The sequence below is a fragment of the Periophthalmus magnuspinnatus genome, chromosome 21, assembly GCF_009829125.3.
Source record: "Periophthalmus magnuspinnatus isolate fPerMag1 chromosome 21, fPerMag1.2.pri, whole genome shotgun sequence".
Taxonomy (NCBI): domain Eukaryota; kingdom Metazoa; phylum Chordata; class Actinopteri; order Gobiiformes; family Gobiidae; genus Periophthalmus; species Periophthalmus magnuspinnatus.
In genome coordinates, this window is record NC_047146.1 from 31,966,068 (window position 1) to 31,986,564 (window position 20,497).

General features: G+C 40.5%; 1 protein-coding gene across 1 annotated transcript in view; it reads left to right on the forward strand.

Moving 5' to 3' along the window:
- The window catches only part of hecw2a (HECT, C2 and WW domain containing E3 ubiquitin protein ligase 2a), a 43,796-nt gene extending 31,340 nt beyond the window's left edge, over window positions 1–12,456 (forward strand). Inside the window, exons 21-30 of the mRNA XM_055230400.1 lie at window positions 719–839; window positions 999–1,112; window positions 2,409–2,561; window positions 3,170–3,268; window positions 3,907–4,036; window positions 5,152–5,298; window positions 5,791–5,905; window positions 9,318–9,403; window positions 10,590–10,702; window positions 12,020–12,456. Of these exons, the coding sequence (XP_055086375.1) occupies window positions 719–839; window positions 999–1,112; window positions 2,409–2,561; window positions 3,170–3,268; window positions 3,907–4,036; window positions 5,152–5,298; window positions 5,791–5,905; window positions 9,318–9,403; window positions 10,590–10,702; window positions 12,020–12,131 (1,190 nt within the window). The 3' untranslated portion in view covers window positions 12,132–12,456. The remainder of the gene's footprint in view (window positions 1–718; window positions 840–998; window positions 1,113–2,408; window positions 2,562–3,169; window positions 3,269–3,906; window positions 4,037–5,151; window positions 5,299–5,790; window positions 5,906–9,317; window positions 9,404–10,589; window positions 10,703–12,019) is intronic.
- Window positions 12,457–20,497: the final 8,041 nt, after the last annotated feature.

The window sequence follows — 20,497 nt, forward strand, 5'->3', positions numbered from 1 at the left end:
TAGATAACAGATCATACAAAACACAGGGAAAGAACAATAAAACCCCCACATATCCTGTCTAGTTAGTGTTAAATACCAGGGAGGAGAGGTGGCTTTTCAGTCTAAACTGTGTTAAAGACTGAGAGGATCTGACAGGCAGAGGGCGCTGTTCCATAGTCTGAGCGCTGACACAGAAAAGGCTCTGTCACCTCTGGTCGTGAGCTGACCTCTGACCTCTGACCTCAGGGCTCTGGGTGGAGTATAAATAAAGAGGACCCATAGAGCGCACACATTTAGACACAATTTGGATGGAACCCAGAAAATATATATAAGATTTCATTTATATCAATATGTCTTTTGTTATATTTAGTGACTCTAAATACATCCTTGTATATTTCTATAATACTATGCACAAATACATTTATACACTGTTTAAATAAAAGCTTCCAAAATGTTTAAACTTACAGCCAAAGCAGGACTCGTTCAGCGAAACTAAAGCGACTAAAACTGATGCCCCTGTTCGTTTTAAGTCACAAAACATTTAAAATCAGGTTTATTAACATCTATTTTCATTTGACCTATTTTCAACATAGACAATCGAAAGCTTAGGTAAACATTTCTTCATTTTTAAATCTTGAAATCATCTCACCACCCCCACCTCAGTCCCAGCCCTCACTGTACGAACGCTTCATTTAACACACGATTCTTCTGTTTTCCTTCTTTTTCGTTTGTTTCACAGGGACCCAAAGAGCCAACGCCCGCGCTCCGGCTCCGTACAAGAGAGATTTTGAGGCCAAACTCAGAAACTTTTATAGAAAGTTGGAAACGAAAGGTTATGGTCAAGGCCCGGGGAAAGTGAAGTAAGTTCTGCTTTTTTAGCTTTAACTGAAGGGCAGACATTTATGTAACTAGTATTTTTTTTTCAGTTTTTATCAATACAAAAGTAAATATAGTCTTCAAATATGTTGTAAAAACGTCTGACTTTTGTTAGCACATAAAGGCTCTTTCTGTGCTTCCAGGTTAATCATTCGCAGAGACCACCTTTTGGAGGATGCCTTTAATCAGATCATGTGTTACTCTCGGAAAGATCTACAGAGAAGTAAACTCTACGTCAGCTTTGTGGGAGAGGACGGGTGGGTAGATCTTTGGTGTTATGTAACTATAAATGCAAACTATAAAATGGACTAATTCTGTTTTTAAGACAGCAAACATCACTACCTTTAAAACCTGATTAAATTAGGCAGTAATATTACTTTCTAAATAATATAAAAGCCTCCTTGTTACACTGAGCACAGCACCACACACAGCCTGCTGACTTTGACTCTTTTTCACATTTAAGACCAATATTGTTGAAACGTCTGCAGTTACAGCTGAAAGTGTCAGCTCCATGAGTCCATTCTGATCCATTTATTTAAACACTGCAGCCTGAGCCTTTCCTGAGGTCATTAAAGCAGCTCACAAATGAAACAGAAATAAATGAGCTGCAGTGGACCTTATCTGTGTAACACACGGAAAACATGTTTTTGTGTCCACTCTGTCAGATCCGTGCATTTGGTGAGTGTTTTTGACATTTTTTAAAGAAACTTGACTTTTTATGTGGTTTAAGTAGAAAAGACATTTAATTCATTTGGACGCAAGAGTAAATATCATTACAACATAGATTGCAAGTTATTTCATTTTGAGTTGGATTGGATTTTTGTGCATTTGACATAGTTGACAATAATGAAGTTATGTTGAGAAATATGCTTTTTTTTTTTTTTTTTTTTTTTTAATGTTGCTGGGAAAAAAAAAATATTTTCAAAGAGTGTTTTGTCAAAACCCTCTTACCAATAAAATAAATAAATATACTAAATATAATAAACAAATAAAACATTAAATATTAATCAAAAACTAAGCTAAAAAGGTGGGTCTTGAGTTTGTTCTTAAAAACATGGCTGTTCCTGTGGCCCTGTGGTCCTTCAGCAGACCCTCAGGTCCTCTGACGTCCTCCCTCAGACCCTCAGGTCCTCTGACGTCCTCCCGCAGACCCTCAGGTCCTCTGACGTCCTCCCGCAGACCCTCAGGTCCTCTGACGTCCTCCCGCAGACCCTGAGGTCCTCTGACGTCCTCTCGCAGACCCTGAGGTCCTCCCGCAGACCCTCAGGTCCTCCCGCAGACCCTCAGGTCCTCTGACGTCCTCCCGCAGACCCTCAGGTCCTCTGACGTCCTCCCGCAGACCCTGAGGTCCTCTGACGTCCTCTCGCAGACCCTGAGGTCCTCCCGCAGACCCTCAGGTCCTCTGACGTCCTCCCGCAGACCCTGAGGTCCTTCTGCAGACCCTCAGGTCCTCTGACGTCCTCCCGTAGACCCTGAGGTCCTCTGGAGGGCTCTTCTGTAGACGAGAACCTGCCTCTTCATCCGTTGCTGATAAACCCTTTGTGTTTCCGCAGGCTGGACTACAGCGGTCCCTCGAGGGAGTTCTTCTTCCTGGTTTCTCGGGAGCTGTTTAACCCGTACTACGGCCTGTTCGAGTACTCAGCCAACGACACGTACACGGTCCAGATCAGCCCCATGTCCGCCTTTGTGGACAACCATCACGAGTGGTGAGATGTTTGCTTCAAAGGGACATATTTTACAAAATGAACCCATTATCATCATGTTCTAACAGTGTCTCATCAGCTCGATCAGAGCAGCATTTGGATTGGTTCATACATGTTCAACGGGCCAATCACAGCTGCTAATGTGAGACATCTTTAATTCATTAAAATATGGCTAAATAAATGTGTCATGTGAAAATCCACGACTTGTATCAGTGAATTAGCACTGCATCTTTTTCATTCATAAACAACATTTTCACAAGTTTATTTAATCATATTTTTTATTTCATGTTAATTCCTCTCTGAAATATCTCCTTGTATCTGAGTCTAAAGGAGACGTGGAAATAAATCCAGTTTAGTCGAGGTAATAAAAGCAGAAAGTCAATTTTAATGTTGTTGTAAGAACCATTTGAGCGGCTGTGTTCTGCTGTTTGTGCCTCTGTGTGTCTGAGGTTTTGTTTGTAAAATGAGTTCATGTAACACTCTCTGCTGTCTCTCTCTCTCTTTCCATCCCCTCTTCCCCTCCGTCTCTCTCTCCCCTCGTTCCCTCTTCGTTTCCATCTCTCTCTCCCCTCATCCTCTCTTCTCCTCCATCTCTCCCTGTCTCTTTCCAGGTTCAGATTTAGTGGGCGTATCCTGGGGTTGGCTCTTGTCCATCAGTACTTGTTGGATGCCTTTTTCACACGACCGTTTTACAAAGGACTCCTGCGAATGTGAGTCCTGACGATATTAAACCTTTTATAGACTTTTACTGTTATTATTACTATTAATATATGAAATATATCACTGTTTATAACAATGAAACTGCACAAATCACAATGAACCTGCACTGATTCCAGCACATGTAGCTCCGATGAGTCTGTGATCCACACGTTTACCTTCAGTCCACATTTCCTCTACAGGAAATTATGAACTGAACTAAGTTAAAGGTACAGTATGTAACGTTAAAACCATACTTCGGAACATTCTCCATGGAGACAGATACATTTTATGCCATACTAGGAAGATTATAGCCAAAGGAAAGAGTTGGGTTTGTATTGCAAGTCCACTCCCAGTAAGTTTTAATAACCTTTTCAGTGCAATAAAAATGTAACCTTTGATTTATTTGACGTATATTATTTTATGTATATTGGGGTTACAAAAGCATCCAAAATGAAACAAAAAGCTTTTATTTTAGTCTTTTTTTTAATATAAATTACATACTGTGCCTTTAACTAATCGTCTGGTAGTTGTTTTTAAGTTGTTTCTTCCTGGTTCAGCCTGTGTGAGTTTAAACAAAATCTTATTAGAAAACGCGATGCAGATAAAAGTTATAAATCAGTGTAAATCTGTGTTTTTCTCCCCGGTTCAGCCCGTGTGACCTGAGCGACCTGGAGTTTTTGGACGAGGAGTTTCATCAGAGTCTGCAGTGGATGAAGGACAACGACATCGAGGACATGTTGGACCTCACCTTCACCGTCAACGAGGAGGTCTTTGGACAGGTACGTGAGGAAAGAACTGACTTCTCTCAAACAGAAAACACTCTGTTCCACCTTGTGATGTCATCATGTGGTGATACAGGAAGTGCTCCACTGTGTTTTTAAACTCCACACACCTTCATTTATAGAATCATTTGGATCATTTCAGCTTCTGGAATTGCTAATCTCTACAGAACCACTTGAAAACTACCACTTGATGACATCACAAGGTGGAACAGAGCATTTTGAGCTTTGGAGATGTCACAGACTAATGATGCAGGATTATTCAAACGTGTGAATGAAACAAAACACAACTCCAGGTCTGTTTTTGAGGAGAAAACAATATCAGAACATGACTTAAGATCATGAGTCAGTTTTGTGTATTATAGGACCTTTAATCATAATACATATATTTCAGTTGTGTCACGTTTCAGCTGTTTTAATATGTTAAAAACAAATATGCTAGATATTATATTAGAGTAATGTAGATTTTGTGCCAAATATAATGTAAGGGTGATGTTACGACCCAGCTCATGTGGGGACAGGGAAGTGAGAAAAGAAGAAAAAATGGTAAAGTAAGAAGTATCTTAATGAACAGGGATGTTAAGGGTAAACTGAACAGACTAAAACATTTTGAAACAGACAAGGTTTAAACAAAAACAACAGGTAAAGTTAACAAAAACATAAAATTCACAGTAATATAACAAAATCTTGACAGACAAACACAGTACTGACAAAAGAGACACACTACACACACACGAAATGACAGACTGGACACACACAGCCCAGTCGTCCCAAACAAGTGTCCTGGATCTTCTTAAATGGGGAGGAGGCGGCTGAGGGTGGCCCCGGGATTGGCCAGGCGGGGAAACAGTCCTCCAATCACAGCCAAGGACTCACACAGGCAGGAATTCATGGAGAAGTTGACAGATTCAGGGACACACACGAAACATAATCAACCAATACAAACAACGAAAACAACTTAAGCCCTACAGCTGTAACAGGTGCAGGTCCTTGTGCAGTTTAGTCCTCGTGTGGACTTGGTTTGGCCCTGTTTGGTCGACTATTAGTTCCCATTTTGATGTAGTGAACGGGCATCTGTCAGTGCATCTTTAAATATCACTATTTGACTTTTGTAGATCACAGAGAGGGAGCTGAAGCCGGGCGGCGCTGGGATCCCTGTGTCCGAGAAGAATAAAAAAGAATACATCGAGCGGATGGTGAAGTGGAGGATCGAGAGAGGAGTGGCCCAGCAGACGGAGAGCCTGGTCAGGGGCTTCTACGAGGTACAACACGTCACACTGGCTTTGTGATGTGACGACTTTAATATGTTTAGTGTTACTGACTTTTGAAACCTTCATAGCATATTATACATCGTTTTTTAAATTCACATATTTACTACATCTCCCACTCACAATGTAACTCAAAATATATATGAATGGAAATCAGTGGGTACAGTTAAATAGATACTTTATTACGCAGCAGTGCAGTGTGTGAGTTTTTTCCTCAGCAGGTCAAAATAAAAGTACATTAGCGGGTCGAGAGCTAAAGGTAATGACAGTTTGCACATCGACACATACTTCTACAAAGAAATGTATGATAGAATTCACTTTCAATATTAGAAAAATATTGGATAAATATTAGACAAGCTTTCAGTGCCAAATAGATTCTTCTTAAAATGTCAGAGTCCCTTTGCGGGCCACATTAGACTCCCTGGAGGGCCCAGTTTGTCTTATTCCCACAGTTCTCTAAGTGAGTTTTATCTTGTGCGTGTTTAGGTGGTGGATGTGCGGTTGGTGTCTGTGTTTGACGCCCGTGAGCTGGAGCTGGTGATCGCAGGAACAGCTGAGATCGACCTGTCAGACTGGAGGAACAACACAGAGTACAGAGGAGGTACAGAGGGAACGCATCACCAAGTACAGAAACACAAGAAAATATGTGTTTCAAAGGACACCACAACAGTCTGTAGGCCAATAATGTTTAACACAGATGAGGACATGTGAAATTAATATTCTTAAAATGCAGATTGTTGTTGTAATACACTGGTCCCTGGTTTATCGTGGGGGTCACGTTCTAAAAATAACCCGGAAAAGGTGAAATCCGTGACGTATGATCTTTATTTTTACATTATTCTCTCTGTTTTTGTCTGTAAAACCCCTCACCACACACTTTATACACTTTTCTCACACAGGCGTTAACATTTTCTCACATTTCTCTCTTCCCGTAATCAGGAAGTGTGTAGTTAGCATGCTAGTTGTGGTTAGCTTTACTGTCGCTCAGAAAATTGTGAAAAGTGCTTTTAAACTCATCCCAGAGAAATGTATTAGAGAAATGCTGAATAACTTTGGACCAAACCGTTTAAAATAAGTTCTGTTTTTCACATTTTTAGGACGGTAAAAATCAGGTACAGCTCGTTTAAGACACTGGTTGAACGATGGGTTAAGTGCAGAGGTTAAATTTCTATATGTGGACCTGAAAAATATAGTGTACGAGTATGTACAGAAGCACAAATACACATTACAAATATACGAGGCCGCACACATCAAAAGTCACGTCACGTTGTTCCTCTAGTGCTGCATGTTATTTTACAAACGTGTCATAATCACACAGAACACATTCACAGGTTTTTAATTACCACTCACAGACAGTTCTTACAGTGTCTCGTAATATGTGCAAGAAACAATTAGCAAAACCGTTAATATGCATTTTTAATGAGTCCACGGAGATGTATTTTTCAGCACAAACACAAACAGGTCTTGGTTATTTATTTGCTGTCTCAGTGTATCCAGAATGTACTGGTAATTATGGTTAATGCTCTTATTTTTATATAGCACTTTTCCGGGGTCGGTGTTAATGACGAATATGTTTTTTCTCAAGTTTTTTATTTTATTTTAATATCAATACACAATATTTGAATTATGTTAGAGGAATGGTCTTGGTTGAAGATCAAATATTGAAAAATGCGATTGTATCATAAAATTAACCACAAAAACACATAATTATTACTGTTAATTCTTTTAATTTTGTATATCTCAAAAACAACAAAGGCGTAATGTCTGGGGGATAAAAGATACAAACTCAGAGTAAAGGTTTAACAGAGTTTATTACAAGCAAGAGGATGTGAATGCTGTTTGGACGAGCAGGTCGTAGGCAGATGGGTTGGAGGTGGAGGTGTTCGAATCGGTCGTAGGAAGCTGGGTCGGAGGCTGAGGTGTAGGGTGAGCCCAAGAAACGTGATCTGGCAAAAAACGATGAACATCAGCTGAGTGCTATGACCATGACCACAAAAAACAGACTGAGCCCAACACAACTGTACCACGGAGGATCCACTGACGATCTGGTGCTGAATGAAGGATCCTCAGTCCCTTTGTGCTCCCGAGGTGGAGGCCTGATTGCTGATTGGCTGCAGGTGTATAGTGGGCAGTGCCTGAGTCTCCGCCCAGCTCCAGACACAGAAGGCAAAGGAAAGACAGCACAGAAACACAGGGACAGACTGGGATCTTCACAATTATCCATTTTGTCCCATCTCTTAGTGTACTAAAATTTCAAACTCGATTTTGATACTAAGGAATAGACTTGATACTCAATACTGATTCCAATACCACAATGGTAATGAAAAACACTTTAAATGGTACTATTTTGTTTTCTATTCCCATGTGTCTTATACATGTGTAATCCCTCAGTGTCCAGCAGGTCCATAGTGGTCCATGGTCCTGTATGGTCCTGTATGGTCCTGTATGGTCCTGGTTTAGTTCAGTAGGTTCATTCAGATCAATTTAAAAGGTTTTTTGACGCCAGAGCTCCAGCAAATCTGAGACAAAGGACTCACGCTCACGACTGCTCTGGACCAGTCTGGACCTGTTTGGGCCGGTCTGGACCAGTCTGGGCCGGTCTGGACCTGTCTGGGCCAGTCTGGACATGTTTGGGCCGGTCTGGACCTGTCTGGGCCGGTCTGGACCAGTCTGAACCTGTCTGGGCCGGTCTGAACCTGTCTGGGCCGGTCTGAACCTGTCTGGACCAGTCTGAACCTGTCTGGGCCGGTCTGGACCTGTCTGGGCCAGTCTGGACCTGTTTGGGCCTGTCTGGACCTGTTTGGGCCGGTCTGGACCAGTCTGGACCTGTTTGGGCCGGTCTGGACCGGTCTGGACCTGTTTGGGCTGGTCTGGACCGGTCTGGACCTGTCTGGACCTGTCTGGACCGGTTTGGACCTGTCCGGGCCGGTCTGGACCTGTCTGGACCTGTCCAGGCCGGTCTGGACCTGTCCGGACCGGTCTGGACCTGTCTGGACCTGTCTGGGCCGGTCTGGACCTGTCTGGGCCGGTCTAGGGTTTTTACTTGATGAATCGACTGAGACTCAGTGAAGCCTCTTCTGCCATTAAACCACAGACTGTTTATAAATGGACATAGCTAAACCTGTTAGCCACTGCGCTACAAACAGGAAGTGATCAACCACTCTGGCTCCAATTCACTTTACACTGAAAAACTGCTACTATTACTACTACTACTGCTACTACTACTACTGCTAATACTACTGCTGCTGCTACTACTACTGCTACTACTACTACTGCTAATACTACTGCTGCTGCTACTACTACTACTACTACTGCTACTACTACTGCTACTACTGCAACTTCTAATGCTACTGCTGCTGCTATTACTACTACTGCTGCTACTGCTACTACTGCTACTGCTACTACTACTACTGCTGCTACTGCTACTACTACTACTGCTACTACTACTACTGCTACAACTACTACTACTGCTAATACTACTGCTGCTGCTACTACTACTACTGCTACTACTACTGCTACTACTACTACTACTACTAAGACTGCTAATACTACTGCTGCTGCTACTACTACTACTACTGGTACTACTACTGCTACTACTACTACTATTACTACTACTACTACTAAGACTGCTAATACTACTGCTGCTGCTACTAGTACTACTACTGCTACTACTGGTGCTACTACTGCTGCTACTACTACTACTGCTACTACTGCTACTACTATGACTACGACTATCACTGCAGACTGTTTGGATCTCTAATAGTGCTGACATAGTGGTCACAGACGTCCATTTCCACAGAGTCCCTGCCACATCCCTGTCTCTCTGTCCCGGGGCGACTGTGGCTACACAAATACCTCAGGGCCTTTTCCAGAATCATGTTTCAGAGAGAGACACAGAGGCTCGATTTGTTATTCATCTGACTCATGCTTCTCCATCTTACTCTCCCTCTCTCCCTCTCTCCTCCTCTTCCTCCTCCTCTTCCTCGTCTTCCTCCTCTTCCTCGTCTCCGCAGGTTACCATGACAACCACATAGTGATTCGCTGGTTCTGGGCAGCCGTGGAGCGCTTCAACAACGAACAGAGGCTGAGGCTGCTGCAGGTATAAAAGCACTGACACACACACTTCAGAGCAGTGCTGCCATCGTGTGGAGGGGCAGGGAACTGCACGTGAGAATGAACAACTCACCACCACTGAGTACATTTACACCGGCAGGAAATCAGATCAGAGGATAAGCAACATACTATAAAATATATTATATTATATATTATATTTATATATATAGATAATAACACAATAATTAGATCTGATTTCTGATGTGTGTTTATGTGCACAAGAGGAATGTGATCATCAGAAATATGAGGTCATCAATAGATTTTCAAAGCAACGTGTTTTGTGATCCCTTTTTTTATTCTTTAACAAAATCAAGTTATAGTAATAAAATCAAGGTAGATAACAAAAATAAGATTTACACACACACACACACACACAAAAAGTTGTCAACATGTCAAACAAACACAACATACATAAATAAATAATACATAAATACAAACTCACTCCACTTATAGGTTATTGAGTGTATTTAGAAAAGTACAATACATTTTAGGGATGCACCAATCCAGCTTTTTTCACTTCTGCTATCAATATTTTTAAGTATCTGCCAAAGCCTGATATTAGCCAATACCAGAGTAGGGATGGAAAATGGCACTGATTTCCTTAAAACACAGTGAACATAATACACAACAGATTCAAATCTGTTATGTAAATGTCATTTATTTTCCACATAACTACTGAACAGCTTCAGTTCAAACATTATGACATGTTCTAGGACCAAAATGAGCCTGTAAATAATCTTATTACATCGTCTCAATATTCCATATTCCATAGTGGGGCATCCTGTTCATTTTAAAATAACTCTTTGAATCTTTATCTTTTTTCTTTTCATTTTTGTCTTTAGCTTGTTCTTTTCCTTGTCAAAACAAACTGATTACTCATGATGATCTCGACATGATATTTCCACAAACTGATAAACAGATAATGATCAGATTTGTGGCGTGTGAACGTTTCCTCTGACTCAAGTGAATAAAGAATGCACCATGTTGTCAGATACTTTTAAGGAGTCATTTTTTCCTCATCTTTAACCGTTAACGTTCCAAAATAACAAACACAGAGCCTAAAACAAGACCACAACCTGTACTTTTACTTTTTCTACATAAAAGTATAATGTCCTTCCATGGAGTCGTACTGTAGTTAACACGAGCTCATGTTTGTGTCTCCTCTTGTCCAGTTTGTCACAGGCACGTCCAGTATTCCTTATGAGGGCTTTGCTTCTCTCCGGGGCAGTAACGGACCTCGCAGATTCTGTGTGGAAAAATGGGGCAAAATCACCTCGTTACCAAGGTACTAATAAAAATATGCAACATACGATATCTGATCTACTCTTCTTTACAGCATTCACAAAAATTATACACACGTGCGCTTTGTAATACACGGGAATTGATACTTTGCAACTGATGTCATCAACATTCCTTGCGGATGTGATGCTAACTGTAGGCACTGCTCTGTCTGAAGCTCTGTTACCCGATTTAAACTTTAATCTGATCTTTGTTTAAACACAATCTGACCAGAAAGAATTGACTTAACTGAACTACAACATGTGAGCTGATCTGACTGCTAAACAAGTCTCTGACACATAAAATTACAGTCACAAGCTAGCTAGCATTAGCATTAGCGTTAGCCAACAGTTTTCAGTTAGTCAATCGTCTTTTTTGTTGAAAATCAAACTCCTGAACAGGACCGTGAACGCTCGGATTCGTCACAAGCTCAGAGTTTAGAGTCTTAAAACGTTTTCGATGGCGTTTGCTAATGCACTGTGTCACCGTGGTAACCGCTCAGCATTCCGCCACAGAGCTACATGTAGAACACTACCCAGCGAGAAGTCACTGCAAAGTATCAATATCTGAGAATAAATATTTTCAAAGATTTTAACTTGTAATGATAAAATGTGGAGTTAATGTTATGTAGTGTTTCTATTATTGTTTTGGGCTGGAACTAACAGTTATTTTAGCAGTTTAGTGAGCAGTTATTTTATTGATCGACTCATCAAATGATCGTTTCATTAGTCGACTTGTCACAGTTTTTCCAATTAATTGTTGAATCCCCATTTTAAGGTCCTATATTACACAAAATTGACTCTTATGAGCTGTTAGTCATGTTATAATCCTGTCAGCTCATCAAAAACACACCTGGAGTTGTGTTTTGTTTCATTCACACATGTTTGAGTCACACTTTATTATCTTTATTTATTATCCGTCTACATCTCCAAAGCTCAAAACGCTCTGTTCCACCTTGTGATGTCACACAGTGGTAGTTTTCAAGTTAACAGCTCCTTTTACCCTTTGTTTAATAGAGATTCCAGGCAATTCCAGGGTTAAAATCAGCCAAATGATTCTAGAAATGAAGGTGTGTGGAGTTTAAAAACACAGTGGAGCACTTCCTGTATCGCCACATGATGACATCACAAGGTGGAACAGAGTGTTTACAGTTTGAGAGAAGAACTCAGCCTAAATATACATGTTTGTGTGTTAAACATGTGCGAGTGAAACAAAAAAAACACAACTCCAGGTGTGTTTTGTGACGAGGAAACGACATTAGAACAGAAAACAGAGTAATATGAGCTCTTTAATGTTGAGTGTTGTTGTTTTTTTCTCTCCTCAGGGCACACACTTGCTTTAACCGCCTGGACCTTCCTCCTTATCCTTCGTTTTCAATGCTCTATGAAAAGCTTGTGACCGCTGTGGAGGAGACCAGCACTTTTGGCCTTGAATAACTCACCGAGGTAAACTCACGAGAGAGAAGAACACGGAGAGACACATTTAATTAAGACTGACTTTTTTCAGCCGAAATCACCAAAACCACGTCACATTTTTTGCCTTTTACTTTTGACTCTCACTGAAAAAAGACAGTGTATTATTTTTTTGTTGGTTTTTCACTTTTCGTTCCTATTTGAGCCACATGTGCTTTGAGTTAACAGCCTTGGATTTACAACTCTTCTTTTCCTCCTCGTCATCAAAAAGACTGATTTTCTTTCCCTCTTCCTCCCTTTTCCTGGACCTCAAAACTGTGTCCCGTGTCCTCCTTTGGGCTGCAGTGGAGTAAAGACCTATCACACACACACACACACACACACACACACTAACACAAACAGAACAAAACTCAAGTCCGTGCAGTTTTATCCGTGGGTATTATGAAGAATGTAGACATGCAAATGAGATTGGTTTTCAAATCAAATATAAATTAATACTATTTTTATTATTTTAGTGGATTTAAAGCCTCCTGTGTGCGGAAAGATGATTGTACCAAACTAAACCGTGATTAAATGTATGTAGTTAGATAATAAAAGGGCACGTTAAAGGGCCTGTACCAAACTTTTATTTCTTCTAGTTCAGGAATTAAAGTATCTGAAAATATTTATTTTTTGATTTTGACAGGCTATTGAAAAGTATTGATTCTCCTGCAAAAAATATAATTATATAGGCAATTATTTTTTTATTGATATATATTTTTTAAATATATTGTTTACATTTTAGTTCATCTGCACTTACACTTACTTCTTAAGATCAGATCAAGCTGGACTGAGTGGACTAAGTGAGCGTGGCGTCAGCCGTACAATCAAATGAAGCCAGTCAAGGCCAGCAGTTATAGCAGACATGGGCAAACTACGGCCCAGGGGCCACAGATGGCCCGTTGGGCTTATTAATCCGGCCTGCCGAACGTGACCAAATTGTATTAAAATAACCGTGTTCGTGTGTATTACTCTCTTATTCTCTTATCAGCCCTTCTCCAAAAATGAGCTTATCAAAAAAAAGAAAAGTGGATAGTGAGCGCCAAGTGTTTAATACAGAGTGGACGACAAAATATTTTTCACTGAAGTCCGATCAAAGGCTGTGTGCCTGATATGACAAGAAACTGTCGCAGTTTTCAGAGAGTATCAGCCGTTACTTTGCTACGAAGCACGTCAGCTACGCTAGCAAACAGTCAACACAGGAACGGGCCACTACGGCTCAGAGGTTGGCAGCTAATTTACAGAATACAGAACCAAAATGACGAGTCTAACAGCAGCAGTTACAGAGAGAGGGGTGACGGCTTTTCAGGAGAAAGTGAATTGGAGCCAAAATAACATAAGGACGACAGCAGCAATAAGTTTGAAAAAGGAGCAAAAAGGGCTGTAACTGCAACAAGAGCATGGTGTGAATGGAGTCTGCTTTAGCTTTAGGATCAGTGACTGCAGGAAAAACAACATTACGCTGGACACCAACATCCTCCTAAAAACAAAAAAAATTGGTACAGGCTCTTTAAAATGCTACTTATTGTTCAGCATCGCTATCAAATATCTTAAAAGTACAGTAGAATTGATAATGATAGTGGGCTCCAGTACGCACACAATATACAGACCATGAGAAAATAACAGCCCAAAACAGTATTAATGTTGATAAAAACATGGTATTATATGAGTGAATGATATTTAATGTAATGGATAACCACATGGGGGCACCAGAGCTTAGTTTTTATTCTAACAGCACATATAAAGAGTGTAAAGTTTAACACTTTAAGGCCTTTAAGGGGGATAATATATATTTACGTTACAGTGGCAACACAACCCAGTGCACAAACTCACACACGTTTACACACACACAAACACAGTATTTTCTATGGGTGCATGCAAAGATTACACCTTCTGTACAAAGTCTTATCTGAGCTAGACCACAAAAAGACCTGGGAATACTTAGCTAAAACCAATTAGCTAAACATTTCCAATCCTCCAAACTTGTGCATGTGACTCTACGGGGGTCCTCCTGGTCAGCTCTGTGAGTTGGCCTAAGGCGGTAACACTCCTCTAGGTGGCGTTGTGTCATAGCTCGATATTGCATGCTGAAATTGTGTCCTTACTAGCTTTTTGCATGAGGATATCGCCGTCCATCAAAACAAACGGGCCGGTCATATTGTGTCACTTTACACTGAAGCGTGCGGCCAAAGCGACGCCGTGTACACTGTGTTATAATCAGAGGAGGGGAGACCTACTGCAGTCGTTCATTCATTGTTTTGTATTTTTATTTATAGTTTAAGTATATTTCATCTCTAAAAACAGACATATCGAGCTTGTGCCTATTTTAGTTTTAATCTATGACGCTCTTCCATTATTACGTTATAATTTGGACATTTAAAATCACAATAATCGTCTAAAACAACTTAATAAATGAAATAAATCCACTGGGTTAGAAAACTGTGGCGCCTAAACGGAGCTGACACGATTTTCTTTTCTTTTCCGAATCCTAAACGTATCACTGATTAAGTAAATAAAATGAAAAAATACAGTGCACCTTTCCATTTTTTTATTTTTATTTTTTTGTGATAACCGGTCAGAGAGATTATTATTGCTGAGATGAACAACACGATGACAATGTAACCAACTTCTGCCTTTTTGAATTCTTGGCGACTCATATTTTTTAGCAACTGACCGGCGTTCGCAGTGGGCGTGTGAAGGTGCAGGTGAAAACGGGAGTTCATCGACGATATGGCGCGTTGAAAATAAGCGTTTAAAGATTCAAACATGCACGAATCAGACCAGATACAACTTCAAGAGGGTAAATGGAAGACAACTACAACATGGTTTAAAGATCTACACATCCATTTTGCAGAATAGAGTTGCTTTAAATATTCAAAATCAATCAAAATATGACTATCATTTTAAAAGTTTTCAAAGTATTATATAAGGTATACTGGTGTTTCCTCATTATTACTTTATTCACAGTTGTATTTTGATTGATCCGTGCATGTTTGTTCTGCGTTTGAGGCTTAAATGCTTAGAAAATGTCTGTTTCCACGTACCCCCTAGCTCCGCCCACTTCGCAATACTTACTTGCACTTTTTTTTTTTTTTTTTTTTTTATTATAGTCTGGGTCATACATGGTTTAAAATGCCACAAAGCATTTTTTTTTTTTTTTACAGTAAATATGTAAATGGTTGTTATATCAGTTCCTCATTCAATGGAACTGTTTCTATTATTAAAGGTCCTGTATTACGCAGAGATGATTCTTGTAGTTTTAAGTCGTGTTATAATGCTGTTACCTCCTCAAAAACAGACCTGGAGTTGTGTTTTGTTTTAATCACACATGCTTGAGTAATCCTGGTTTACATCTCCAAAGCTCAAAACGCTCTGTTCCACCTTGTGATGTCATGAAGTGGTAGTTTACAAGTTAACAGCTCCTTTTACCTTTAGTTCAGCAGAGATCCAGTTGAGAGAGTTGAGAGACTCTAGTGAAGGTGTTTGGAGTTTAAAAACACAGTGGAGCACTTCCTGTATCACCACATGATGACATCACGAGGTGGAACAGAGTGTTTTGGGTTTTTTTTTTCAGTTTGAGAGAAGAACTTCGCCTAAATATACAGGGTTTGTGTGTTAAACGTGTGTGAATGAAACAAAACGCAACTCCAGGTGTGTTTTTTTCAGCAGAATTAAACCAATAATGCCATTCACTTTAACAAAACGTAAAATAATTATTACATACCCAAAAAACAGTGTGATACGTCTTCTTTTAGATGCAATTTCATGATCTTAAAATTCAGTATTTTGCACGTTTTTTTTTCTCGATTTTTGGCAGTCATTGGAGTATTTCGACGCAGCGTATCCATTTATTTTTCACGTGTTAATATCAGTTAGCGTCTCCACCCACCTCTGCTTATAACAGTATGAAGGTGGAAGATATTTTAATATTTTTAGAGCGAAATGGCGTGCTACATAATCTACTGACAGTGTATTGGTGAGTTTCCATGGCGACACGCTTTATATTAGTTTTACATGTGCAAGTCTGCCTATCTTAGTAATAGGTGAAGGTGACTGTCCATATCTCTTGAATGGGCTATTGTTAAAGCATAGGGCTGTTATGATTCCTGCAAGAGCACATGTCCGTGTACATCGAGTGCGGTCCTACTTGTCTGTGTAAATAACTGTACATGTCTGTCGCGTTCTGTGTCAATGGTTTATTATATTTTGCACCGAATGTACCAAAGTTTGGGGCTTGCAACCATATTTAGGCCAATTTTCACTCTTAAAATCACACAACATGATCCAAAAGTCCACAGTGCAATCAACGAACAGTGCATCTCTCACATAAATCGGTTATTTAAATCACTAACCGCTCAAAAGCAGCTGAATCACACTGTCTTTTCATGAACATTTGATCCACTCCAGATTTCACTCTATGCAAAGCTCCTGTATGTGTCTTCATTTCACTGATGATTGTAATAAAAGAGAAGAAATGGCTAATTTTAATTGACCTTAAGTGTCTTTTTATTTCACTGAAGCTGGGGTTTAGATTTGAAGGAAAGGGGACACTGACAGGCATTTGACAGAGATGCACCGATACGATACTAGTGTTTGATATCGGTGCTAAGATTGGACATTTTGCTCTAAGATTTGGCCTCAGTCCAGATCCCATTGTGTGCTATAACTTGACATAATAAGACGATTTACTTCCAGATGTTGGCCCCAAACGTTTCATAATATTCATCTTCTATTTTTACAAAGCTGTTCTATTGTCATAAAACACATTTGGATCATTTTTTACCTTATGCTTTTTGTGTTTAAAGGAAATAAATGCTACTTTCAGTCTCTGCAATGGTATCGATTGATATTGGGCCAAAGTATCGACATCAGAAAAATTTTAATCGGTGCATCTCTAGTATTTGATTGTAAAATAGTCTTTGTTTTACATTTTAAATACTCGATAATGATTCCATTGAGGCCTATTTTAGTAAAGCAAGAGAATATAATAGTTGTAGTTGGCAATGTGCATCAAACGGATTTATTTTTACTAAAGAAACTCTGGATTCTCATTAATAGAGGGCACTCAGCGTGAGACAAAAACGGTTGGGAACCATTGAACTAGATCATCATATTATTCCATAAAGTAAAGCAACATGAGGGAGGATTGTTTTGCTCTTTTAATTACATCTGAACGGTCCTGGGTTCGATTCTCCAGTGGCATCAAACCCAGGGAATGGTTTCTCCTGCAGAGACTCCAGGTGGAAGTTAGCAATTTTGCAGTAGCCTTATTTCCTCTGCTGTGTTGCTCAGTGTTTTACGTACATTGTTCCTGAAAAAATAAACAACTAAACGAGATGCAGTTGCCATTTCTACCTGACATTTGTCCCAGTGGCATTGAAGGACGGGTCAAATGCAGAGGACACATTCTTGGATGGGACCTAAACCAAATACAACTTACAACTGCAGAAGAAACTGACAGCTACAGTTTATGTCTTCCTCCTGTTTAACACATTGTAGTTCTTTTTGCTGTAGATCACATGTGTCAAACTCAAGGCCCGCGAGCCAAATGTGGCCCTCCACATCATTTTATGTGGCCCTCGACAGGATAAATTAAAAGATATGATGGTCTTAAAATGTTTTTATCAGAAGATACACAGTCACACAGCCATATTTTTACATCTAGGCAAATACATATGTAATATTTGTAACTTGAGTAAGTAATAAATACAGAAACAGTTAATTAACAAGTTTAAAAAGTAGTTAGATTTATTTTACATCTGGTCCTTTGAGGGCAGCCATCTTGCTGATGTGGCCTCGGTGAAAATGCGCTTGACACCCCTACTCTAGACCATGTGATTTGGGACATTTACTGTTTTACATTTTAATATTTGGGTTGCATAATTTATAAGAACGCCTTTAGTAATCCCACTCTTTATTTAGGCCTATAACAGGTCTATAATACCAAAATATACAAGGGATTTTAAAGTGGTCCTATTTAAACCATAGAGTCTTTTCTGGAGCATTCAGGTCATGACTAAGAGGATTAAGATTCTAAAAGCAATGTTTATTTTGGAATACTCTAAAGAAATATTTACAGTTTAACAGTGAATTTGATCTGTTTGGAGACAGTGGTAAATGCACTTTTCCAAGTCACTCAAAGCACTTTACATCAAGGAAACACTCACACATTCACACACAAGAGTACTCAGGCAGGCGAGGTGGGTTAAGTGTCTTGCCCAAGGACACAACAATTCATCTGTGGAAGCTGGAGTCACACCAGCAACCTGTGGGTCAGTGGATCTGCTCGAGCCACCGACCCTCGGTGGACAAATCCTACAGGTAACACTACCAAACTAAGGCATCCTCCTCTCTCCTCCTCTCTGCTCCTCCTCCTGCTCTCTCCTCCTTCTACTCCTCTCCACCTGCTCTCTCTTCTTACTCTCACGTGCTCTCTCCTCTCTCCTCTATCTCCTTCTCCTCTCTCCCCTGCTCTCTCCTCCTCTTCCTTCTCTCCCCTGCTCTCTCCTCCTCCTCTCGCCTCTTTCTCCTCGCTCCTCTTTCTCCTCTCTGTTCCTCCTTGTCTCTCCTCTTCCTCCTGCTCTCTCCTCTTCATCCTTCTCCTGCTCTCTTCTCCTCCTCCTCCTCTCCCCTGCTCTCTCCTCCTCCTCTCACCTGCTCTCTCCTCCTCTCTCCTCCTCTCTCCTCCTCCTCCTCTCGCCTCTTTCTCCTTGCTCCTCTTTCTCCTCTCTCTTCCTCCTTGTCTCTCCTCTTCCTCCTGCTCTCTCCTCTTCATCCTTCTCCTGCTCTCTTCTCCTCCTCTCTTATCTTCCTCTCTCCTCCTCCTCTCCCCTGCTCTCTCCTCCTCTCTCCTCCTCCTCCTCTCACCTCCTCTCACCTGCTCTCTCCTCCTCCTCCTCTCTCCTCTTTCTCCTCTCACTTCCTCCTTGTCTCTCCTCTCCTCTTCCTCCTGCTCTTTCCTCTTCATCCTTCTCCTGCTCTCTTCTCCTCCTCTCTTATCTTCCTCTCTCCTCCTCCTCTCCCCTGCTCTCTCCTCCTCTCTCCTCCTCCTCCTCTCACCTCCTCTCACCTGCTCTCTCCTCCTCCTCCTCTCTCCTCTTTCTCCTCTCACTTCCTCCTTGTCTCTCCTCTCCTCTTCCTCCTGCTCTTTCCTCTTCATCCTTCTCCTGCTCTCTTCTCCTCCTCTCTTATCTTCCTCTCTCCTCCTCCTCTCCCCTGCTCTCTCCTCCTCTCTCCTCCTCCTCCTCTCACCTCCTCTCACCTGCTCTCTCCTCCTCCTCCTCTCTCCTCTTTCTCCTCTCACTTCCTCCTTGTCTCTCCTCTCCTCTTCCTCCTGCTCTTTCCTCTTCATCCTTCTCCTGCTCTCTTCTCCTCCTCTCTTCTCTTCCTCTTTCTCCTCCTCTCTTCCTGCTCTCTCCTCTCTCCTCCTCGTCTCCTCTTCTTCCACCATGCAGTTCATAATTTTATTTATCCCACCCGTCCTGACCCGGGTGTGTCCCAGTTTTGAATGTTGTAAATCTGGTCACCCTCTCACACTAACAAAGATACACAGACACTACCCACATTATGACTTTGTCGTACCAGTAGTAATAAATTCCCTCGGGCTTATTATTATATGTGTGTTATTATGAAAAATGGCTGTAACATATTTCTTGTAGTTGCATATTGTATGTGTGCAGGAGCCCGTGCGTCCCTTGTGTCCCTTGTTTACACTGGGCCCTTTGTTATCGCCTAAAGCCACTGCAGTAGTCCGTATATAGGTCATGGTCGCATTGTATCCTGGGGCAGCTGTAGTGTAGGCCTGCCCAGCGCTTACAGCCCGGTGTGCACACTGGTCTGTCCTCTGCACGGGACCAAACGATTTCAAATCTTTTCAAATCACTCTTTTTTTTTTTTTTTTAAATAGAAAAAAATTAGAGAAAAGTCATTTTTACAGTGATAAGATACACACCACAACATGACATAAGAACACCTAGAATTCCAGGGGGAGGAAAAAATACAAAAAAAGAAAAGATTAAACGGTTCCGCTGTTACATTGCACAAAGATGATTAAAAAAAAAAAACTTCAAATGTTAATATGACTTTTTTGTGTAAACTTTTAGAGATAATATGTAGGATTCGAACTGCTTAATTATAACAGAAAAAAAACAAAGATGTACAACAAAATTTACTTTCATGAATATAAAATTTGCCAAATATAATAAATAAATTAAATCCCACTTTTTGAGTCCAAGTTCTTATCATGTAAACCAAAAATGACATGTACAAATAAAAAGTTAGGGTCAATATGATCTGGTCTTTCCAAAAAAAAAAAAAAAGAAAAATGTAGTAATAGTGCATTTCCAAAAAAG